Source organism: Salmo trutta, chromosome 17 (assembly GCF_901001165.1).
Source record: "Salmo trutta chromosome 17, fSalTru1.1, whole genome shotgun sequence".
Classification (NCBI taxonomy): Eukaryota; Metazoa; Chordata; class Actinopteri; order Salmoniformes; family Salmonidae; genus Salmo; species Salmo trutta.
The window spans coordinates 26,309,356-26,330,388 of record NC_042973.1 but is presented as its reverse complement, the minus strand read 5'-3'; the positions used below and the strand labels follow the sequence as shown (position 1 = coordinate 26,330,388).

Genomic DNA, 21,033 nt, shown 5'->3' with positions numbered 1-21,033 from the left:
AGTATTTTGTCCCATATTCTTAGCACGCAAAGATTACATTAAGTTTGTCACACTACAAACTTGTTGGATGCATTTGCCGTTCAGTTTGGTTGTTTCAGATTATTTTGTGCCCAATAAAAATGAATGGTAAATAATGTCTTTTCACTTTATATTATAAATAAGAATATTATATGTTCCTAAACACTTCTACATTAATTTAATGTGGATGCTACCATGATTACGGATAATTATGAATGAATTGTTAATAATGATGAGTGAGAAAGTTACAGAGGGTCAAAGATCATACTTCCAAGACATGCTAACCTCTCACCATTACCAATAGCAGGGGAGGTTAGCATGTCTTGGGGGTATCATAATTACCCAGTCATTATAATTACCCAGCCTGCAACTGTCTCCATGGCTACCCAGCACTCCTCAGTGTGAGGTGGGAGCTAACTCTCTCATTTCTCCAATCCCATGTTTTTGTCTACACTAGAGCTAGGCACTTGGGGGGGGGGGGGGGGTTCATACTCCCCTGGGGATGCTAATCTAGCATGACATCATTGCCCGTTGCTATGAGCAGCCCTAGTAACATTGGGATGATTAACTCCGTCACTGCCTGCTGAGAGTAGAGGAGGCTCATAACCATGCAGGCAGAGATGTCACACTACCCACCACTGTGTCTGTGCTACAGTATAAGATATGAGAGAGGAGACCGTCTCACTCTATATTCAGCCTCTCTAGACAGTGGTGAGATGAAGTAAAGACCGTAGTTTAGAGGGTTCAGAAATACAACCCGTCCGACAGCTAAATTGCTGCTTTCTCCGAGTACCTCAATTTGTCCCGTGTTTTTCCATCTCTTTGGGAGGGATGTGGTTGTGTGGAGGGAGTCCGTCTATAGGGTTCAGGGGCCAGGGGCCTGGGCAAGAGACTGCAGTAGGCGGTCCACTGGGCCACACTGGGAGGCCGCAGAGCTGTTCTTGGAGCTCCCGACAGCCCCATAGTCGGGCTACGCCCTGGGCCGGCTCTCCCACGGGGGTCACACACAAACTGGGGGGCCAGCGATGAGGCCTCCCTCTCTCTGATCCAGAGCAAGAGAACAACCAGTGGTGGGTGTGAGCCGTGAGGGAGCTGGCTTCTTCCTATCTCTGGGAACGGGTTTGGGTTTAGAGGATAACTGTGGGTACAGTGGTGTATTTCATTCAAACTGTCCCTTGTGTGTAGAGATATGGATCCTAGTGTGCTAGGCAGAGGCAGTGCTTAGAGAGAGAAGGAAAAGGAAACAAATATGGGAAGAGCTACTTTCCTAGCCCCTGCTGGGTAAGAAGGGTTAAACAGCCATTGGGGACACTTACAGCCCCTCTGTCTTATCACCTAGGGATTCATTACACTAATCTTCATCACACAAATGCAGATTTAGTTATCAATACCTCAGCTATTCAAGTGTCAACTGTTGTAGTTGACACTTGAATAGCTGAGGTATTGATAACTACATTTGCATTTGTGTGATGAAGATGCTTGTAAATAAGCCAGAGAGTTGTCAATCAACTAATTTACTTTTGTGTGCGCACTTAGTGCTAACATGCTATCAGGTGTTCACTATAACAATAAGCCAGGACCTTGCGTAACATGCTTGTCCCAGAACGGCTGTTCTATAGGAGCAGTGTGTTTGCGTGCCAGCTTCGTAATATCTCCTGCTGGATGTTTATGTGTGTGTTAGTAATTCTATTTTCTGCGTTTGTTGGTTTTTAGGTATGTGGAGAGAAAGAATTTCCTGCAGAGAGTTGACCACCGGCAGTTTGAGCAGGAAAAGAAAGTTCGTCTCGGCAACATCATGAAACGATGACAAGGAATAATGGAGGTACACTAACAATTGTGACACATGCGCACGCACCACTCTGAACATGCCTGCCCAGTTCCCTCCCATGGTTTCTCTTCCCAGTACTTGGCCTCTGGACTGCCCATGTGTTTGGAATGGCCGACAGTACCTGCTACCTGCTGTTTTGGACCTGCGTCAGACTTCACATTCCCAATCTACACACAGCGCTCTCATTACACCTCCATCTGTTCCTGGACCTGCGTGTGACCCGAATCACCTAGACTCAGACCCCTGACTGTGTCTTCATACCTCTACGAGAGGTGTGGTGGCAGTGTTAACCTGCTTACCTCAGCACATGGCTGTGTGGGTGTTCCTGTACTGAACATTTGTCATCATCATCACCAGGATGAAGAAAAAAAAGGGAATGCATTCCAGGAGTGAGAAGAGGAGAATGAGCAGCACAGTCATGATTCCACACCCTGAGCTCTGAATCAGTCGTTATTGGCATTGACTTGAAAGGGAGGAGGAGAGAGGGAAAGAGAGGAAGAATCCACACACTGCTCAGATATTTGTGCCATCCCTCTACACCTCCTGCAGTGATTCGGTTTGGTGTGCTGTTCATTGGAAGAGTTAAAGTTGATTGCATTTCACCTCCCTGTTGTGTGGACTGCGCTTCTCTGGATAAGTTCCAGCTAATCTGAGGAGAAAGATTTGTCTCACTCTGATGTACCTTAGTTATACCAATAACTGTCACCGTTCCAGCTAATCTGAGGAGAAAGATTTGTCTCACTCTGATGTACCTTAGTTATACCAATAACTGTCACCGTTTCTGACATGATGCAAGATGAAAGATGTATGTTTTATCAACATGTCAGCTTAGCTGCTTCTTAAACCTGAGCTAAGAGGGGAGAGGACCACTGAGCGTTTCCTCGACGTGTGCTACTGTTCTCCCAACGTAATGACAAGGCTCCTATTACAAGGTCATTTTATGGTTGTTCAGTAGCAGACACTCACACAGACAGGCTAATTCAGGGACTTTATTTTTAGTTACAGGTTGTTAAATGAATGGGCTTCAAGTGTGTCTGAATAATAACGTCTGGTGCTATTATGTCAGAATTTGGACTTGTGTTATGTTGTTATCCTGGTACTGTACTGTGTCAACTGTAAAACATTGAATAAAGCACGCTATTTGGTTTGAAATTGTTGTTTTAGTACAGATGGTATTGTTTTGCTCATTTGTACCCCTGACCTCCCCAAGGCCTTATATTCCAGCCTTCCTCTTCCCCCTTCCAAGGCTTTTCCCTTCTCCAGACAACTGTCTCCAGAAACACTACAATTACACCATAACCTGTCCCTCCCTGCCCCCTCTTCCCCTAATGCAACTGTTGCCCTCTCCCTCACCCCCCTAGGTCCTACACCCCTAACCCCATCCCCCATCCCTCCGTCTTACCCACTGCTGTATGCCTTAAATAAGGAGGTCAGAGGACTCCACCACTCACACAGTATCTCTCAACCTCATTTCCTCTGTATCCAGGCCCCCTCCACTCACTGCTTCTGTGTTTCCTGCCTGAGTGTTTGGAGGGGAAAGGAGGAGAAGCCTGTGCATCCTTCATAAGAGGGGAATTGACTTGTTTACATTACATAGTTATAGGGATCCACCCTGCATCCCCATGGGTACTCACTCAGTACATTTGTTTGTTTGTTCTAATTTTGCTTCATGTAACCAGACGAAAGCTTACTCTATATTTTATATGAGCCGGTTTAGATAAAGAGATCCTGTGTACTGTACTCTCCCTTCAGCAGGGATTCTCTCTGACACATGAAAAGCCTGCAGAGACTTGCAGAAACACACTCACGTACAGTACACAAACAGTTGCATATTGGATGGAGGTTATTCTGTCCTATAGGCTATAAAGGCCGATGTAGGAGGCAGGCAGCAGGCTCCCCAGTGTGCGTATGTGCTTCCTGCATTACATTTCTGCTTCATCATTGGCACATTTCACATTGACGGGGCAGGTTGAGAGCTTCAAGTTCCTCACTGTCCACATCCCTAAGGATCGATCATGGTCCACACACACAAACAAAGTCATGAATAGGGCCTCTTCCCCCTCAGGAGGCTGAAAAGATTTTGGCATGAAATCCTCAAAAAGTTCTACAGCTGTACCATTGAGAGCATCTTGACTTGGTATGGCAACTTGGTATGGCAACTTGGTATGGCATGGCCTCCAACCGCAAGGCGCTACAGAGGGTAGTGCGTACAGCCCAGAGGAAGGCCCTACAAATTGTAAAAGACTACAGCCACCCAAATCATAGACTGTTCTCTCTGCTACCGTACGGCAAGTGGTACCGATGCCAAGCATTTCGATACACCCGCAATAACATCTGCTAAACACGTGTATGTGACCAATAAGGTTTGATTTGATTTGATGCACGTCTGGAACCAAGAGGACCCTGAGCAGCCACTTGGGAGCAAGGCCCAGGCAATCAGAATTATTTTCCCCCCACAAAAGTGCTTAATTACAGACAGAAATACTCAGTTTCATCAGTTGTCTGGGTGGCTGGTCTCAGACGATCCCGCAGGTGAAGAAGCCGAATGTGGAGGTCCTGGGATATGCCACACCTGTCAGATGGCTGGATTATCTTGGAAAAGGAGAAATGCTCACTAAAAGGTATGTAAACAAATTTGTGCACCACATCTGAGGGAAGTAAGCTTTTTGGGATCTTTTATTTCAGCTCATGAAACATGGGCCAACAATTACATGTTGTGTTTTATATTTTTGTTCAGTATAGTTATGGCTACCCGGACTATCTGCATTGAACTATCTGCATTGAACTTTTTTGACTCATCACATATGTTGCTGCCTCTGTTTATTATCTATCCTGTTGCCTAGTCACTTTAGTCCTAGTTATATGTACGTACATTATCTTGCTCAATTGCCTCATTCCCCTGCACACCGACTCGGAACTGGTACCTTGTGTATATAGCCAAGTTATTGTTACTCATTGTGTATTTACAGTATTATTACTTTTCTATTATTTCTCTATTTTCTCTCTCTAAGCATTTCACTTTTAGTCTACACCTGTTTACGAAGCATGTGATGAATAAAATTTGATTTGACATTTCTGTACAGGCTCCTCCACCAACACCAGCACCCACCACAGCCGAAACTAGGCCTGCAGTGGCCTGCATGATTTATTCTACACTGCTGTTACACACACCTCTCTCTCTCTCCCTCTCTCCTTTCTTTCTCTCTCTCTCTCGCTCTCTCTCTCTCCTTTCACTTTCTCACAGACTAAGCAGATGAGCAGTCATCCTCATCTTTATTCAATTGCTCCCGCACCCACACACACACTCCGAGAGAGAGACCAGTGTACTCTCCAGAGCTGTGGAGAGCAAGTCATCCTCATTTTTATTCAAATACACCTTCTGCCCTTATTTCATTTCTGTTACTTCTCTTGGATGGTTAAGCGACTTTGGGAGCCCCAAGTAATTCTCCCAGCTTGTCTCTTTCCTACACTGACTGCTCACTTCCACCATGCTGTTACCCTGCAAATGCCTTTTAAACTCACTCACTTTGTCACCGTTTCTTATGCTCAGTTTAATTTGACCACTGTTCACCTCTCACCTCCCTTCTATGTAGGTGGTAGGTGAACTATTCTCATCTGCACAACCTGTGCATGACCGTGACGTAAAAATAGATTGGAAGAATGGCGAAGAGGATGGATAAAGATCAGGTTAAAGGAGTATGGAAGAGAGAGTTGGCTGGGAAACAACGATGTAGATTATATACAGTTGCTATGCTTTTGTCAAGGGAAGGAAGTCTTATTATAGTGTGAAAAACCAACTGTAACCTTTAACCCTCATCTCAAACCTCACACTAACTTGAAACACAAATCTTTACCCAAATTCTGACAGTGGCTTAAACTCCTACAAAATCCCAATTGAACCCCTAAAAGAGACCCCCCCTGTGGTTTTCCACATATAGGTGGTTGGTTGAGCATTAGGTTGCCGCTAGGAATGCCTGATATATCTGACACACATTTCACGTCTTCACCTCCAGGCATGTGTAGCTGTCTGTCACCAAATACCATCGTTTTAAACCGGGAAGTTGATTTTAAAAAGCCAACACCGTTGGGAGGATAATTATAATCACTGACACAAGAATCTCAAATAACAGCAGGAGCAAATGGTCCAGATGCCTTCACCTCCCTGCTATCCAAACACTAAAAGCTCTGGTAGAGGCTTTGGTAACACCAGCCAGAGCCTTTGGTAACACTTTTTTATAACTTGTAATAAAGCCAATATGTCTTATAACAAGGCTTATAATGTTGTCTCCCAATGCATCAAACGGACTGTTATTTAGTCTGGATAATTAAAGGGGTCATACATCTGCATAAAAAGTATTACAATGCATTATTACTAAAACCTTATCTGAGGTGTTGCCTGTACACTGTCATCGTTTCTTAGCACTTATTTCCTACCATGAAAGTGCTTTTTATGGTCCATAGTGTTCATTTATGCATTTGGAGAGAGGCTGATCATAGTGCATAAGGTGATTTGTGCAAAAGGTGTCCCAAAATCACTTCAAAAGAAACCTACACTTCAACCTAGGCCACTTTATTGTATAGGTATATTTTCCATTTATTAAACTTCACATTAATTGGTGCAATACATTTGACAACATCCTAACCTTCAGATGTGGATACATGACCATAAGTGTATCTAGGCCTATTGGACAATTCACCCACGATAGCCGACATGTAGTCTAGACGTTCCCTTTAAGTGGCAACCTTGGGGAGCTCAGAAATTATTCTGCATATATTTCAATAGATTTATTTAGGAGAGCACGAGTTTAACATGATAAGGTAGGGCAGGCCTTATCACGACAAAAACCTTCATCTTATTGCAGCCTCTTCTTTTTGATGGTGGAAAACGGGAGACCATCCCTTTAAACAAAACTTGACGGTTCCATTAGAACCGTATAGAGCGCCGCGGTCTTTCGTGCAGCAGCAGTGATACACGCAGCAGGCGCAAGACTGGAGAAAAATCTTTTTTTCATTCGGTTTGACACTGAACGTAAAGTTGCGATTTAAAAAATAATATTTTACATTGGATTATTGGGAAAATTAACGAAACGTGTGACATAGAAGAACAAGAGGAGAGTGTTTACGGTGTGTTGGAGACACGGGAGCTCTGGACGTTCATGAGCTGGACTGCGCCGCATTTGGTGGGCTGCTCCTAGCTTGGAAAATCCCACCATATCCCTGACATTTATTCAGAACTCAACCTGAACTGACACTGACGTAGATGCCTTTTAAAGGAAAAACATGGAATAAAGGCTGACATCGAAGGCGTCCTGAAGAAAATAGCTTTTTTGTTGTTGTTGAAAAAGTAGCCTACAGCTTCTTAAATAACCTATACATTTTTTTGTAGTCAAATAGAGGCATAGCCTACTCTAACAACACATCACAAGATGTCTGTTCCGGTAAGTGTTATTTAAAGGTTACTATTTAAATCCTCTATTGGAAGACAACCATGTAATGATGTTACATCTGGCATGAACTTTCGTTGCCTACAAAGAGATGTTGCCATTGCCAAGTGTCATTTTTTGCTGCTCAGGGAGTTTCTTTGTATTATCATTGTACTACCGCTGTTATAATGATAGGATATATTTATTTTCACTTTTTTTTATCATTTGTTAAAATGTACACTCTAGGAGTGCAAGGCCCGACACGCACTGCTTGCTGGTCTGGCAGGCTGTTCTTGTCAACCTGTCACATTTGACTGGGATGGGCATAGTAGTGCCAACGTTGCAGCCTGAGTTTTGTCAGTTGCAAAGTATTAGGTTAAACCTTTACTGCAATTATGTTACCATCTGTAGGCTATAGTTTGAGTGTAATGCCAAAATAATTGGTCTTGGACACTTAATGCTTCATGTGACTAGGATATGCAGTTGTGTTGCAGAAATGTTTTTGTTTTCAGTTGGTTTGCCAGCAGTCTACCATTAAACCAACAGCCTGCAAATCAGTAGAAAAAACAATTTTGTACCCCAGTAATAATAACAAAAGGTAACAGTTCTATCCTTTGATGTGTATTGGACTTGTGTATTGTAGATATTTTCATGACTCAGTTCTCCTTCGGCAAGTATCTATCTAGCTTGGCATGTGTTATTATGCACACAGATATCTGAAACGGCATGCTCTAACCTGTGGGAAGCGTCCTTCTGCAATACGCATCTCAACCCCACCGGTTTGTGACGAGATCCCCAAGTTTTTTTATCACGATGCTTGAAATTCAAAGCTCATTGTTTTCCCCATGTCAGGTTTAGGGAGTAGAATGTGCTGCAAGTCACACTTCTACGAACAACGAAATATATGCTAGTTTTCCTCAGGACAGCGAAGGGCTGATTACAGAGTTGAACACTGAGATATACTGTATAGAGGCCTCTTTGCCTGTAGATCATCTGGATATATAACATTATCACCTATGCTAACTAGCCTCATGCCATTACAGCGATGTAATGGACAACCTTTACTTCCTTGTTTGTTTTGCAGAGTGTTTGAGCAAATGGTACTACACATTATGAATCAGTGTATTACGCTATGTGTTATTGTCTTGAGTAAGGCTGCACAGTTTCAACTTGTGGAGGTTGTTGGTTTGGTTTGGTTTTTAATGTATGTTTCACCCTCAGTTAGATATACTCGGCACTGTATTCAACAAACACAGTCCAGATTGCAGTTTCCATGTCTTGGGGCCTGGGCTTGATGGCAACAGCTGTTCTCTGTGCATGCAGGATGACAAGTCTCATGAACGCCATGAGTAAACCCAGCACCAGTCTGAGTAAATGCCAACCAGTCTGAGTATTTTCACCTGGCTGCCTAATACGTCACTGGGAAATCTACCTCACACGTCACTTGGGTGTGACTGTCCACCCAATCCAGTGGACAAATCATTGTCACACACTTTTCCATTGCGTAGGTGTTATTCAAGATTTCCCAGAGAAATCATGTTAGAAATGGGGGTGCTTTGGAAGATGGCTGGTATCCAACAGATTGTTTCCATTTGTACAGTATTATTCTTTCAGTAATAGTGTAATACCATTGTTATTTCAACATTATAGCTTTCAGTATAACGTCTGCTATCCATTTGATTCTGTGTATTCTTTTTGGGAGTGCAGATTTGTCAAAGCATCCAATGTTGTTGCTTGGGTGATGGGTGTATTTCCTCGGTGGCCTGCCAAAATTCTAATAGACTGGGAGTCCCTGTGGAGAGTTTCCTCCTGCTGTATTTGATGTATTAATTCCTCCAGTCAACCATATTATGGGGGAAATTAAACTGATGTTTGCATGGGATGAGCCCGTAGAGTTAAGCATGCTTAGGTGAACAGGAAGTGCCAGTAGTAGCAGGGGTCCCAATGCTGCGATGCTAAACACCATGTCATTAACCAATCACATCTGTGGCTTTTTAGTCATTCCTCCTTTGATATTATGGTTTTAACATTTGTTATTAGTAATTCACTGATTAACTGATAGCTTGCTGTACATTTACTCTAAGTAGAATATAATACCATCAATAGCAATTTTTCCCCAGTGTTTTCTGTTAATGCCACTGTAGATAGGGTGCTATTATACACTATATATACAAAGGTATGTGGACACCCCTTCAAATTAGTGGATTAGACTATTTCAGCCACACCCATTGCTGACAGGTGTATGAAATCGAGCACACAGCCATGCAATCTCCATAGACAAACATTGGCAGTAGAATGGCCTTACTGAAGAGCTCAGTGTCTTTCAATGTGGCACCGTCATAGGATGCCACTTTTCCAACAAGTCAGTTCGTCAAATTTCTGCCCTGCTACAGCTGGCCCGGGCCAACTGTAAGTGCCGTTATTGTGAAGTGGAAACGTCTAGGAGCAACAACGGCTCAGCCGCGAAGTGATAGGCCACACAAGCTCACAGAACAGGACCGCTGAAGTAAGTGCGTAGCAGGTAAAAATCGTCTGTCCTCAGTTGCAACACTGACTACAGAGTTCCAAATTGCCTCTGGAAGCAACGTCAACACAAGAACAGTTCGTCGGGAGCTTCATGAAATGGTTGTCCATGGCCGAGCAGCCGCACATCACCATGCGCAATGCTATCACGCTTCACCATCTGGCAGTCGGACAGAATCTGGGTTTGACGGATGCCAGGAGAACGCTACCTGCCCCAATGTATAGTGCCAACTGTAAAGTTGGTGGAGGAGGAATAATGGTCTGGGGCTGTTTACATTCTAGACTATTCTGTGTTCCCAATTTTGTGGCAACAGTTTGGGGAAGTTCCTTTCCTGTTTCAGCATGACAAAGCCCCCGTGGACAAAGCGAGGTCCATACAGAAATAGTTTGTTGAGATTGGTGTGGAAAAACTTGACTGGCCTGCACAGAGCCCTGACCTCAACCCCATCAAACACACACAGGTCAAATCAAATCAAATTTTATTTATCACACACACATGGTTAGCAGATGTTAATGCGAGGGTAGCGAAATGCTTGTGCTTCTAGTTCCGACCATGCAGTAATATCAAACAACTAATCTAACAATTTCACAACAACTACCTTATACACACAAGTGTAAAGGAATGAATAAGATTATGTACATAAAAATATATGGATGAGTGATGGCCGAACGGCATAGGCAAGATGCAGTAGATGGTATAGAGTACAGTATATACATATGAGATGAGTAAACATTATATAAAGTGGCATTGTTTAAAGTGGCTAGTGATACATTTATTACATCCAATTTTTAATCATTAAAGTGGCTAGAGATGAGTCAGTATGTTGGCAGCAGCCACTCAATGTTAGTGATGGCTGTTTAACAGTCTGATGGCCTTGTGATAGAAGCTGTTTTTCAGTCCCTCGGTCCCAGCTTTGATGCACCTGTACTGACCTCGCCTTCTGGATGATAGCGGGGTGAACAGGCAGTGGCTCGGGTGGTTGTTGTCCTTGATGATCTTTTTGGCCTTCCTGTGACATTGGGTGCTGTAGGTGTCATGGAGGGCAGGTAGTTTGCCCCCGGTGATGCGTTGTGCAGACCTCACTACCCTCTGGAGAGCCTTACGGTTGTGGGCGGAGCAGTTGCGTTACCAGGCGGTGATACACGACAGGATGCTCTTGATTGTGCATCTGTAAAGGTTTGTGAGTGTTTTTGGTGACAAGCCGAACTTCTTCAGCCTCCTGAGGTTGAAGAGGTGCACCTGCGCCTTCTTCACCACGCTGTCTCTGTGGGTGGACCATTTCAGTTTGTCCATGATGTGTACACCGAGGAACTTCAAACTTTCCACCTTCTCCACTACTGTTCCGTCGATGTGGATAGGGGGCTGCTCCCTCTGCTGTTTCCTAAAGTCCACGATCATCTCCTTTGTTTTGTTGACATTGAGTGTGAGGTTATTTTCCTGACACCACACTCCAAGGGCCCTCACCTCCTCCCTGTAGGCCGTCTCGTTGTTGTTGGTAATCAAGCCTACCACTGTAGTGTCGTCTGCAAACTTGATGATTGAGTTGGAGGCGTGCATGGCCACGCAGTCATGGGTGAACAGGGAGTACAGGAGAGGGCTGAGAACGCACCCTTGTGGGGTCCCAGTGTTGAGGACCCCACAACTCCCAGCGGGGTGGAGATGTTGTTTCCTACCCTCACCACCTGGAGGTGGCCTGTCAGCAAGTCCAGGACCCAGTTGCACAGGGCGGGGTCGAGACCCAGGGTCTTGAGCTTAATGACGAGTTTGGAGGGTACTAGGGTGTTAAATGCTGAGCTGAAGTCGATGAACAGCATTCTTACATAGGTATTCCTCTTGTCCAGATGGGTTAAGGCAGTGTGATTGCGATTGCGTTGTCTGTGGACCTATTGGGGCGGTAAGCAAATTGGAGTGGGTCTAGGGTGTCCGGTAGGGTGGAGGTGATATGATCCTTGACTAGTCTCTCAAAGCACTTCATGATGAGGGAAGTGAGTGCTACGGGACAGTAGTCATTTATCTCAGTTACCTTAGCTTTCTTGGGAACAGGAACAATGGTGGCCCTCTTGAAGCATGTGGGAACAGCAGACTGGGATAAGGATTGATTGAATATGTACGTAAACACATCAGCCAGCTGGTCTGTGCATGCTCTGAGGACGCGGCTAGGGATGCCGTCTGGGCCGGCAGCCTTGCGAGGGTTAACACGTTTAAATGTTTTACTCACGTTGGCTGCAGTGAAGGAGAGCCAGAAGGTTTTGGTAGCTGGCCGTGTTGGTGTCAGCACTGTATTGTCCTCAAAGCGAGCGAAGAAGTTGTTTAGTTTGTCTGGGAGCAAGACATCGTGGTCCGCGACGGGGCTGTTTTTCTTTTTGTAGTCCGTGATTGACTGTAGACGCTGCCACATATCTCTCGTGTCTGAGCCGTTGAATTGTGACTCTACTTTGTCTCTATATTGGTGCTTAGCTTGTTTGATTGCCTTGCGGAGGGAATAGCTACACTGTTTGTATTCGGTCATGTTTCCAGTCACCTTGCCCTGATTAAAAGCAGTGGTTCACGCTTTCAGTTTTGCGCGAATGCTGCCATCAATCCACGGTTTCTGGTTGGGGAAGGTTTTAATAGTCGCTGTGGGTACGACATCTCCGATGCACTTTCTAATAAACTCGTTCACCGAATCAGCGTATTCATCAATGTTATTGTCCGACGCTATGCGGAACGTATCCCAGTCCACGTGATCAACGCAATCTTTAAGCATGGAATCCGATTGTTCGGACCAGCGTTGAACAGGCCTGAGCACGGGCGTTTCCTGTTTTAGCTTCTGTCTATAGGCTGGGAGCAACAAAATGGAGTCGTGGTCAGATTTTCCGAAAGGAGGGCGGGGGAGGGCTTTGTATGCATCGCGGAAGTTAGAATAACAATGATCCAGGGTTTTGCCAGCCCAGGTCGGGCATTAGATATGCTGATTAAATAAAGGTTCTTCACGCATCTTGCCGACAGAAACAAACATCTCTCTGGTAAGAAGAAGGGCGGGGGTGTATGCCTTATGATTAATGAGACGTGGTGTGATCAGAACAACATACAGGAACTCAAAGTCCTTTTGTTCACCTGACCTAGAATTCCTTACAATCAAATGCCGACCGCATTATCTACCAAGAGAATTGTCTTCGATTATAATCACAGTCGTGTATATCCCCCCCCAAGCAGACACATCGACGACTCTGAAAGAACTTCATTGGACTCTATGTAAACTGGAAACCACATATCCTGAGGCTGCATTTATTGTAGCCGGGGATTTTAACAAGGCTAATCTGAAAACAAGGCTCCCTAAATTTAATTAGGTAAGTCAGTTAAGAACAAATTCTTATTTACAGTGATGGCCTACACTGGCCAAACCAGGGCGACGCTGGGCCAATTGTGAACCGCCCTATGGGATTCACAAGCACAGCCGGTTGTGATACAGCCTGGAATTGAACCAGGGTGTCTGTAGTGACGCCTCTAGCACTGAGATGCAGTGCCTTAGACCTCTGCGCCACTCGGGTGCCCAAATGAATGCATGCAGCTGTATGCACATGCATTCATAATATACCATGAAGTCATGCAAAATACATAGGGGAGAGTGGGGTAAATTGAGCCATTTTTTACATTCAGCATCACCATCAAGGGAAATATAGCATTCTTTCTAACAAAGATATTTACATATTTTAGGATGTTGTGTATCCCTGGAATAATCAGAATTCATCTAAACATTACATTTGAAATCATAATTTTACCAAAAGTGGTCTTTTGGCACAACTTACCCCAGGTATGGGGTAAGTTGAGTCATGGGACAGGGTAAGTTAAGCCACCTACAAATTTCTGTACTGAATGAAGTATTACCACCATCTCAACTTACCCCAAGGCAAACATTTTGACTATATTAGCCCACACAGCTGCAAGGATGCACTTTCATGCTAGTTTTAGGACATCATATTGAAGCTTATAGAGACCCCAACTGATGTAACAATCTTAAAATTATCCACTTTGGTTTAAATACAAGCATCATGAAACCTCTTACACAATACATTAATTTGTTTATTTGGACCTCACTTGCACTTTTTCCATGTGGTTTCTTCCTTCACAGACTCCATGAAATGATGACCACTTCCTAAATATTTGGTCAAATTATACATTTTGTGTATGGTTTCCTAGAAACAAGGGTAGCTCAACTCCGTCAAATCTCCCCTACATACACTGAACAAAAATATAAACGTGCTCCTGCAATAATTTCAAAAATGTTACTGAGTTACAGTTCATATAAGGAAATTGGTAAATTGAAATGAATTCATTAGGCCCTAATCTATGGATTTCACATGACTAAGAATACAGATATGCATCTGTTGGTCACAGATGCCTTAAAAAAAGGTAGGGGCGTGGATTAGAAAACCAGTCAGTATTTGGTGTGACCACCATTTGCCTCATGCAGTGCAACACATCTCCTTTGCATAGAGTTGATCAGGCTGTTGATTGTGGCCTGTGAAATGTTGTCTCACTCCTCTTCCATGGCTATGCGAAGTTGCTGGATATTGGTGGGAACTGGAACACGCTGTCGTACACGTCGATCCAGAGCATCCCAAACATGCTCAATGGGTGACATGTTTGGTGAATATGCAGGCCATGGAAGAACTGGGAAATGTTCAGCTTCCAGGAATTGTGTACAGATCCTTGTGACATGGGGCAGTACATTATCATGCTGAAACATGAGGTGATGGCCGCGGGTGAATGGCACAACAATGGGCCTCAGGATCTTGTCACAGTATCTCTGTGCATTCAAACTGCCATAGATAAAATGCAATTATGTTTGCTGTCTGTAGTTTATGCCTGCCCATACCATAATCCCACCGCCACCATGGGGCACTTTGTCCACATTGTTGACATCAGCAAACCGCTCGCCCACACGACGCCATACATGCAGTCTGCCATGTGCCCGGTACAGTTGAAATCGGGATTCATCCCTGCAGTCAGGTCAAGACCCTGGTAGGACGATGGGCACGCAGATGACCTTCCCTGAGACTGTTTCTGACAGTTTGTGCAGAAATTCTTCAGTTGTGCGAACACACAGTTTCATCATCTGTCTGGCTGGCTGGTCGGTCACAGACGATCACACAGGTGACGAAGCCGGATGTGGAGATCCTGGGCTGGCGTGGTTACACGTGGACTGTGGTTGTGAGGCTGGTTGGTCATACTGCCAAATTCTCTAAAATGACATTGTAGGCGGCTAACGGTAGATAGATTAACATTAAATTCTCTGGCAACAGCTCTGGTGGACATTCCTGCAATCAGCATGCCAATTGCACACTCCCTCAAAATGTGAGACGTGGCCTCTTATTGTCCCCAGCACAAGGTGCACCTGTGTAATGATCTTGCTGGTTAATCAGCTTTTTGATATGTCACACCTGTCAGGTGGATGGAATATATTTGCAAAGGAGAAATGCTCACTAACAGGGATGTAAACAAATTTGTGCACCACATTTGAGAGAAATAAGCTTTTTTTTGTGTAGGGAACATTTCTGGGATCTTTTTAACATGGGACCAACACTTTACATGTTATGTTTATATTTTTGTTCAGTATACATACATGCATGATATGGCCTATTGAGAATGAAGCACCACTATAGATTATTACTATCTTTGACATGAGCTGAGTCTCCCCAAGGGCACATCTCAGCTCAGCTGCAGCCTCTCTCGCCCCTCTCCTTCCCTCCATGGCAGTAGTCAGGCAGCTAAGAACTAGGGTTGCAAAGGGAGGGTAAATTACTGGAATCTTTTAAGTTTTAACAGTAAACTACAAGAATTCTGGTATCTTTCAAGGATTTTATGTAACCTATCACAAGCCATCTAGTGGCCCTTGTGGGTACTTCAGATTATCATCGGTGTCTGTAATTACACTATATCTGGCCGTCTGTGTGGCCGTAACACTTTTAAAATATAGGAAATAATTAAATAAGATGATTTTAAAATTAAAAAAATAGAATGACAAAGCTGTACAATATTATCTTAAATATAAATTATCAACTTAGTGAGTACCATGTTTAATATGAGGGTTTCTTCTATTTTTTTTACACTTATTTATTTTAATATGTCAATATGTATTTGTTGTCAATGTTTTGGCTCCAAACTATTGCCAGTTGAGAAAAAAGTCAATATTTGGACAAGTTGCAGGGTTAATTGAAAATAATGCCATTGTTGATTAGATGCTTTTTTCATTAATTCTGCTATTTTCTCTTGAACCATATGGTCTATCTGCTAGAAACTCATGGACAATATGGACACAGATATATAAAAATGTATACTAAATATGAAGTTATTCAAGTATAAATTACCATAGTTACGATAGATTTTCTGTTAATTACCTAAATTACTGAAGATTACGGTAATTTATCGGTAGCTTTGCAACCCTACGCAGGATATATGGGGGTTAAATGGGACGTCTTCATAGGCTTTATCCACAGCCTTCTGATATATCCCTGTCAGAAGCCTGACATTTGGCGCTTGTCATAGATGATGCTCCACATACATATTAATAATTGGTGCTAAGGCAAGCCCATGCATTTCAATAACCCGGATCAGGCCCTGGCTATTTGTGTGAGTTGCCTGGGCAACAGTAAGCCATCAACCTCCCTCCCCTTTCTGTGTCTATCACGTACATCTTCAGTATACTGTATAGGTCCACAATTCATTATCACACACTCACAGGGTTGGTAATAGGACACAGCCATCCAAAATGGCTGCATTCCCACAATGGTGCAACTAGTTAAAAGACAAATATACTACAGTGCACGTCGACGTAGCCTATTTATAATTCACACGCACGTGCATGCACATATGCACACAGGCATTCAGGCACGCACACACATGAACACTAAGACATTCACACACATTGATCTCCCCAGCTTGGCTGCTCTCAGCAGATTTCAGGCATTCTTTTTATCTGTGTTTAGAGTGATGGCGTCTCACACACACACACACACACACACACACACACACACACACACTGGAGCTAGGGAAGCATCTTAATCCAGCAGTCAGCTGACACATGCATTTGTTTACAACTGACAGCTCAGCAGAAAATATTAGATTTATGCTACAAACAGCTGCAGGTCGAAATATGAATATCAATTTAAACATATATATATTTATACTGCCGCATGTCTATTTTTCCTATGCATAATTTAGACTAAATAAACCATCATCAGGTTTCATCCATTGCAACTGTCCATCATTTAGTTACACTGATCAAGAATATCAACGCAACATGTAAAGTGTTGGTCCCATGTTTCATGAGCTGAAATAAAAGATCCCAGAAATGTTCTATATGCACAAAAAGCTTATTTCTCTCAAATTTCTCACAAATTTGTTTACATCCCTGTTAGTGAGCATTTCTGATGAGTATTTCTGTATGTAATAAAGCCCTGAAAACTCATTCTGATTGGCTGGGCCTGACTCCCTAGTGGGTGGGCTGGCTGCCAAGTTAGTGGGCCTTCCCTGGCCCACTCATGGCTGCACTATGATTATTATTATTTGACCATGCTGGTCATTTATGAACATTTTAACATTTTGGCCATGTGCTGTTATAATCTCCACCTGGCACAGCCAGAAGAGGACTGGCCACCCCTCATAGCCTGGTTCCTCTCTAGGTTTCTTCCTAGGTTTTGGCCTTTCTTGGGAGTTTTTCCTAGCCACCGTGCTTCTACACCTGCATTGCTTGCTGTTTGGGGTTTTAGGCTGGGTTTCTGTACAGCACTTTGTGATATCAGCTGATGTAAGAAGGGCTATATAAATACATTTGATTTGATTTGCACCCCTGTCTAGTCATGTGGAATCCATAGATTAGGGCCTAATGAATTTATTTCAATTGACTGATTTCCTTATAGAAAATTGTTGCATGTTGCGTTTATATTTTCTCTTCCAATGGCACTGTGTGCATGCCGGAACATTCCGGAGGGAGGGAGGGAGGGGACTCTTCAAGAAGATTGCGTATTGGTGTGTGCCTATGTGTGTTTTAGAGGAGAGTGTGTAAAGGGCAACACATATATTCTTCTACTGTCCCCCATCTATACAGTATTTGTATGATAATGGTATCTTATGGGAGGACTGGATTGTGCGTTTGTGCGCATGCTTATGTATTCATGTACATGCTCAGTGTGGGAATGCTCAGTATTGAATAGGACTGTGCTAAAATGGAGTTGTGTGCGTGTTTCAATGTGTGTGAAACCTTCTCTGAGACCGTGTGAGAATGCTGTTCTCTGTCTCTGTGTGACAGTGGACTGGCAGCAGCAGCCTTCTCTCAGCCAGGATTCTGTAGCTGCTGTTAGTTACTCTCTTGGCTCTTTCTAGTGGCTGCACATGCCACTCTATTTGGCGGCTCTCCCTCCCTCTATCTCTCCCTCTATCTCTCTCTGTCCTTCTCTCCTCTCTTCATCACTCTATTTGTCTTTCTGGCCATCTTCCTCCTCCTCTCCTCCACCCACCCTCTCTTATCCCCATCTCATTTCCATGTTTATCCCATCTTCTTCTTGTTCCAGTTTCTTCCATTGTCTTGGTACTGTACGTGTTGGACTGTAGTTACAGTATACAGTGTATTGGTCAATGGGGGACAAGTCAGTGTGAGATCTAAGCAGGCCATCTTTTCATTTCAAGGCCTGGTGTCAGTTTCCTCACACTGTCAGTGTGATGTGCATATGCAGGTGTATGAGAGTACATTATGGATTCATGTACTGCAACTGCATGTGTCATGAGCAGTACGTTGGTGCAAGATGTTTAGCTCCATACAATACGGTTGAGGTAAGAGAGGGTCAAATTGAGCAGCTGTGAGACAGACAGACAGACAGACGGCGAGAGTGTGTGTGTGTGTGTTTTGGCTGTTCCTTCTGCAAAAATGTCCCGTCCCTGGCCTCGTAAATCTCCTGGCTGATCTGCCTTGGCAGTGTTAATGGCCGCCCATCGATCAAGCTCTCATGTGTAAGCTATCGCCAATGTGCGACAGGGTTAGGGGCGGGCTTAGCGACTTAGTTACCTGGGAATTGGCCAGTCAATATGGCAGAGAAGGACAGTGCCGGTCCAGAGAATTGATCGTCATTTGAAATGCAAAGCTGTTGGCAGCAGAGACGAGCTAGCGAGTGAAAGGGTCAACTGAAGAGCACGAGCTGGAGAGAGGGGGATGGGGAAGGAGAGAGAGAAGCATGGAGAGAGGGGGAGGGGGAAGGAGAGAGAGAAGCATGGAGAGAGGGGGGAGGGGGGTACTTCTACAGCATCACAATGCCAACTGCTGCTTCTGCAGCCACAACGTTGTTTTATAAAACAAACATTGTTATGCAGCTCCTAGCAATAAGACACCCCCCTCATTTAGTCCTAATCGCCTCTCATATAAACCTCTAGTAAACCCCCTGATGATTCCACAACCACATGCCATTCAGCAGCAGCATTCCATGAAACACAGGACTAATGTGTTTCTGATGAAGATTTAAGACAGGCTGTAGTAGTGGGTCAGGGAGTTAGTAGGCTACTGTACCAGGGCCGTGCACAGACCTTTCAGGGGGAAGCTGCTCAAATATACAGTACCAGTCAAACGTTTGAACACACCTACTCATTCCAAGCTGTCATCAAGACAAAGGGTGGCTACTTTGAAGAATCTCAAATATAAAATAACACTTTTTTGGTTACTACATGATTCCATGTGTTGTTTCATAGTTTTGATGTCTATTATTCTACAATGCAGAAAATATTACAAATTAAGAAAAACCCTTGAATGAGTAGGTGTGTCCAAACTTTTGACTGGTACTGTATATATTTCACAAGTTGATAGGCTAATTATGTCACCCATCTGTCTATTCTTGATTTAATCTTGTCTTTACATATACTAAACAATATATGTGTGAATTTTGTTTTGCTTTAGAATGGGCCATTATCATGCACCTGTATAAATGCACTTAAATAGTGAATGGAGGAAGCTTTTCCTGTGGTTCATTTTAATGCCAACCAGGTAGACTATACATCTGTTCTAAATACAAGCAATGTGCTAAATATTAGGAAAGTTGAGAAATAAATATAGTAGGCCTAACCTATAGAAAGCTGATGGGATCCTCCTATTTTTAGCAGAGGCCACCAGTCTGTTTTCTCCTGCATTTGCATAGCCTATAGAAATGTTGCGTAACATGATCTCATGGGCTCTCATTAAGTGTTTGATTAGATTTTTGATTACCTTTGCATTGTTGTCAGAGTGATTAGAGGGACAATAGAGTGCTGAGAACCAGGCAGTTAGCAAGTTTGGTAGGCTACTAATGACCATCAGCAGCATCAGAGCTTGGAGAAGCCTAATTACCGTGACTAAACGGTCACGTGGAATTTGACTACCTTCATTACTCGTGACCGCCAGTGTGGCGGTAAAACGGTCAGCGCAACAGCCATAGTTGTGCCTCGCAAGTGCTACACCAACTGATCTATTTTGTTATCAAAGCTCAAGTTTTTAAATATAATATGGTCTGAGAATAACCATATTGGCAGGCCAGGCATATAGCCAATATGCTGTGATAATGTATTAGGCCTACTCCACAAACCACATTTTATAAGGTTAATGTTAAATGTTTTAAGTCATGTTTAAAAAAAACATCTTAGCGGTAGATCTCAGCTTGCTTTTGGTTGGTGACCACTGCGCTAGACCAACAGATGGGCTGCAGAAAGTAGGTTCAGGTAGAGTGGAATCCTGCCTGCCTGCCTGCCTGCCTGCCTGCCTGCCTGCCTGCCTGCCTGCCCTGTGAAACCCTGTAATCTGTGTCCACTGCATGTAAGGAGCCTCTAATCTGTGTGAAGGTTACAGGTGCTATTTGCATTTACATTTCCTAAATCACTGATGCATTATGAATAATGTATGCACAGGCTCAGCTGGATCCAATCTGGTGATTGATGGATTACGACAGATAAATGAAGGTTTATGTTTCCATCTTTAATTCAGACATTTAGTGCCGTCTGCTTCTGTGTGCCTGAACCATTCAACGTATAGGGAAATCTGTTTGTGTGGTTTTGTGTTATAATGGAAATGAGAATGGATTACGGCATTATGGGTTTTACGATGATACACTAACCCATGGATGACTGTTTTATGTATTTTTCTGTACATTTGAAAGGGGGGGGGGGTCGCTCTCGCTCTCTCTCTTTGCTCTTCTGTGTGACCATCAGACCCATCAGTCCCCCCTCCCCTCACCCTAACTCCCCTC

At 43.7% G+C, this 21,033-nt stretch overlaps 2 protein-coding genes across 5 annotated transcripts in view; both read left to right on the top strand.

The window, feature by feature from the left end:
- The window catches only part of cfdp1 (craniofacial development protein 1), a 55,087-nt gene extending 52,089 nt beyond the window's left edge, over nucleotides 1-2,998 (top strand). Inside the window, exons 7-8 of one of the 2 annotated variants that reach the window (XM_029696327.1) lie at nucleotides 1,732-1,840; nucleotides 1,922-2,998. In XM_029696327.1, coding sequence (XP_029552187.1) covers nucleotides 1,732-1,825 — 94 coding nt within the window. In that variant the 3' untranslated portion in view covers nucleotides 1,826-1,840; nucleotides 1,922-2,998. Of the gene's footprint in view, nucleotides 1-1,731 lie in introns of both variants that reach the window. The other variant, XM_029696326.1, reaches the window with a different exon arrangement.
- Nucleotides 2,999-6,549: 3,551 nt separating this feature from the next.
- Nucleotides 6,550-21,033, top strand: part of LOC115151950 (breast cancer anti-estrogen resistance protein 1) — a 129,505-nt gene continuing 115,021 nt past the window's right edge. For 2 of the 3 annotated variants that reach the window (XM_029696323.1, XM_029696321.1), the window contains exon 1: nucleotides 6,551-7,284. In XM_029696323.1, coding sequence (XP_029552183.1) covers nucleotides 7,273-7,284 — 12 coding nt within the window. In that variant the 5' untranslated portion in view covers nucleotides 6,551-7,272. Of the gene's footprint in view, nucleotides 7,285-21,033 lie in introns of all 3 variants that reach the window. The other variant, XM_029696320.1, reaches the window with a different exon arrangement.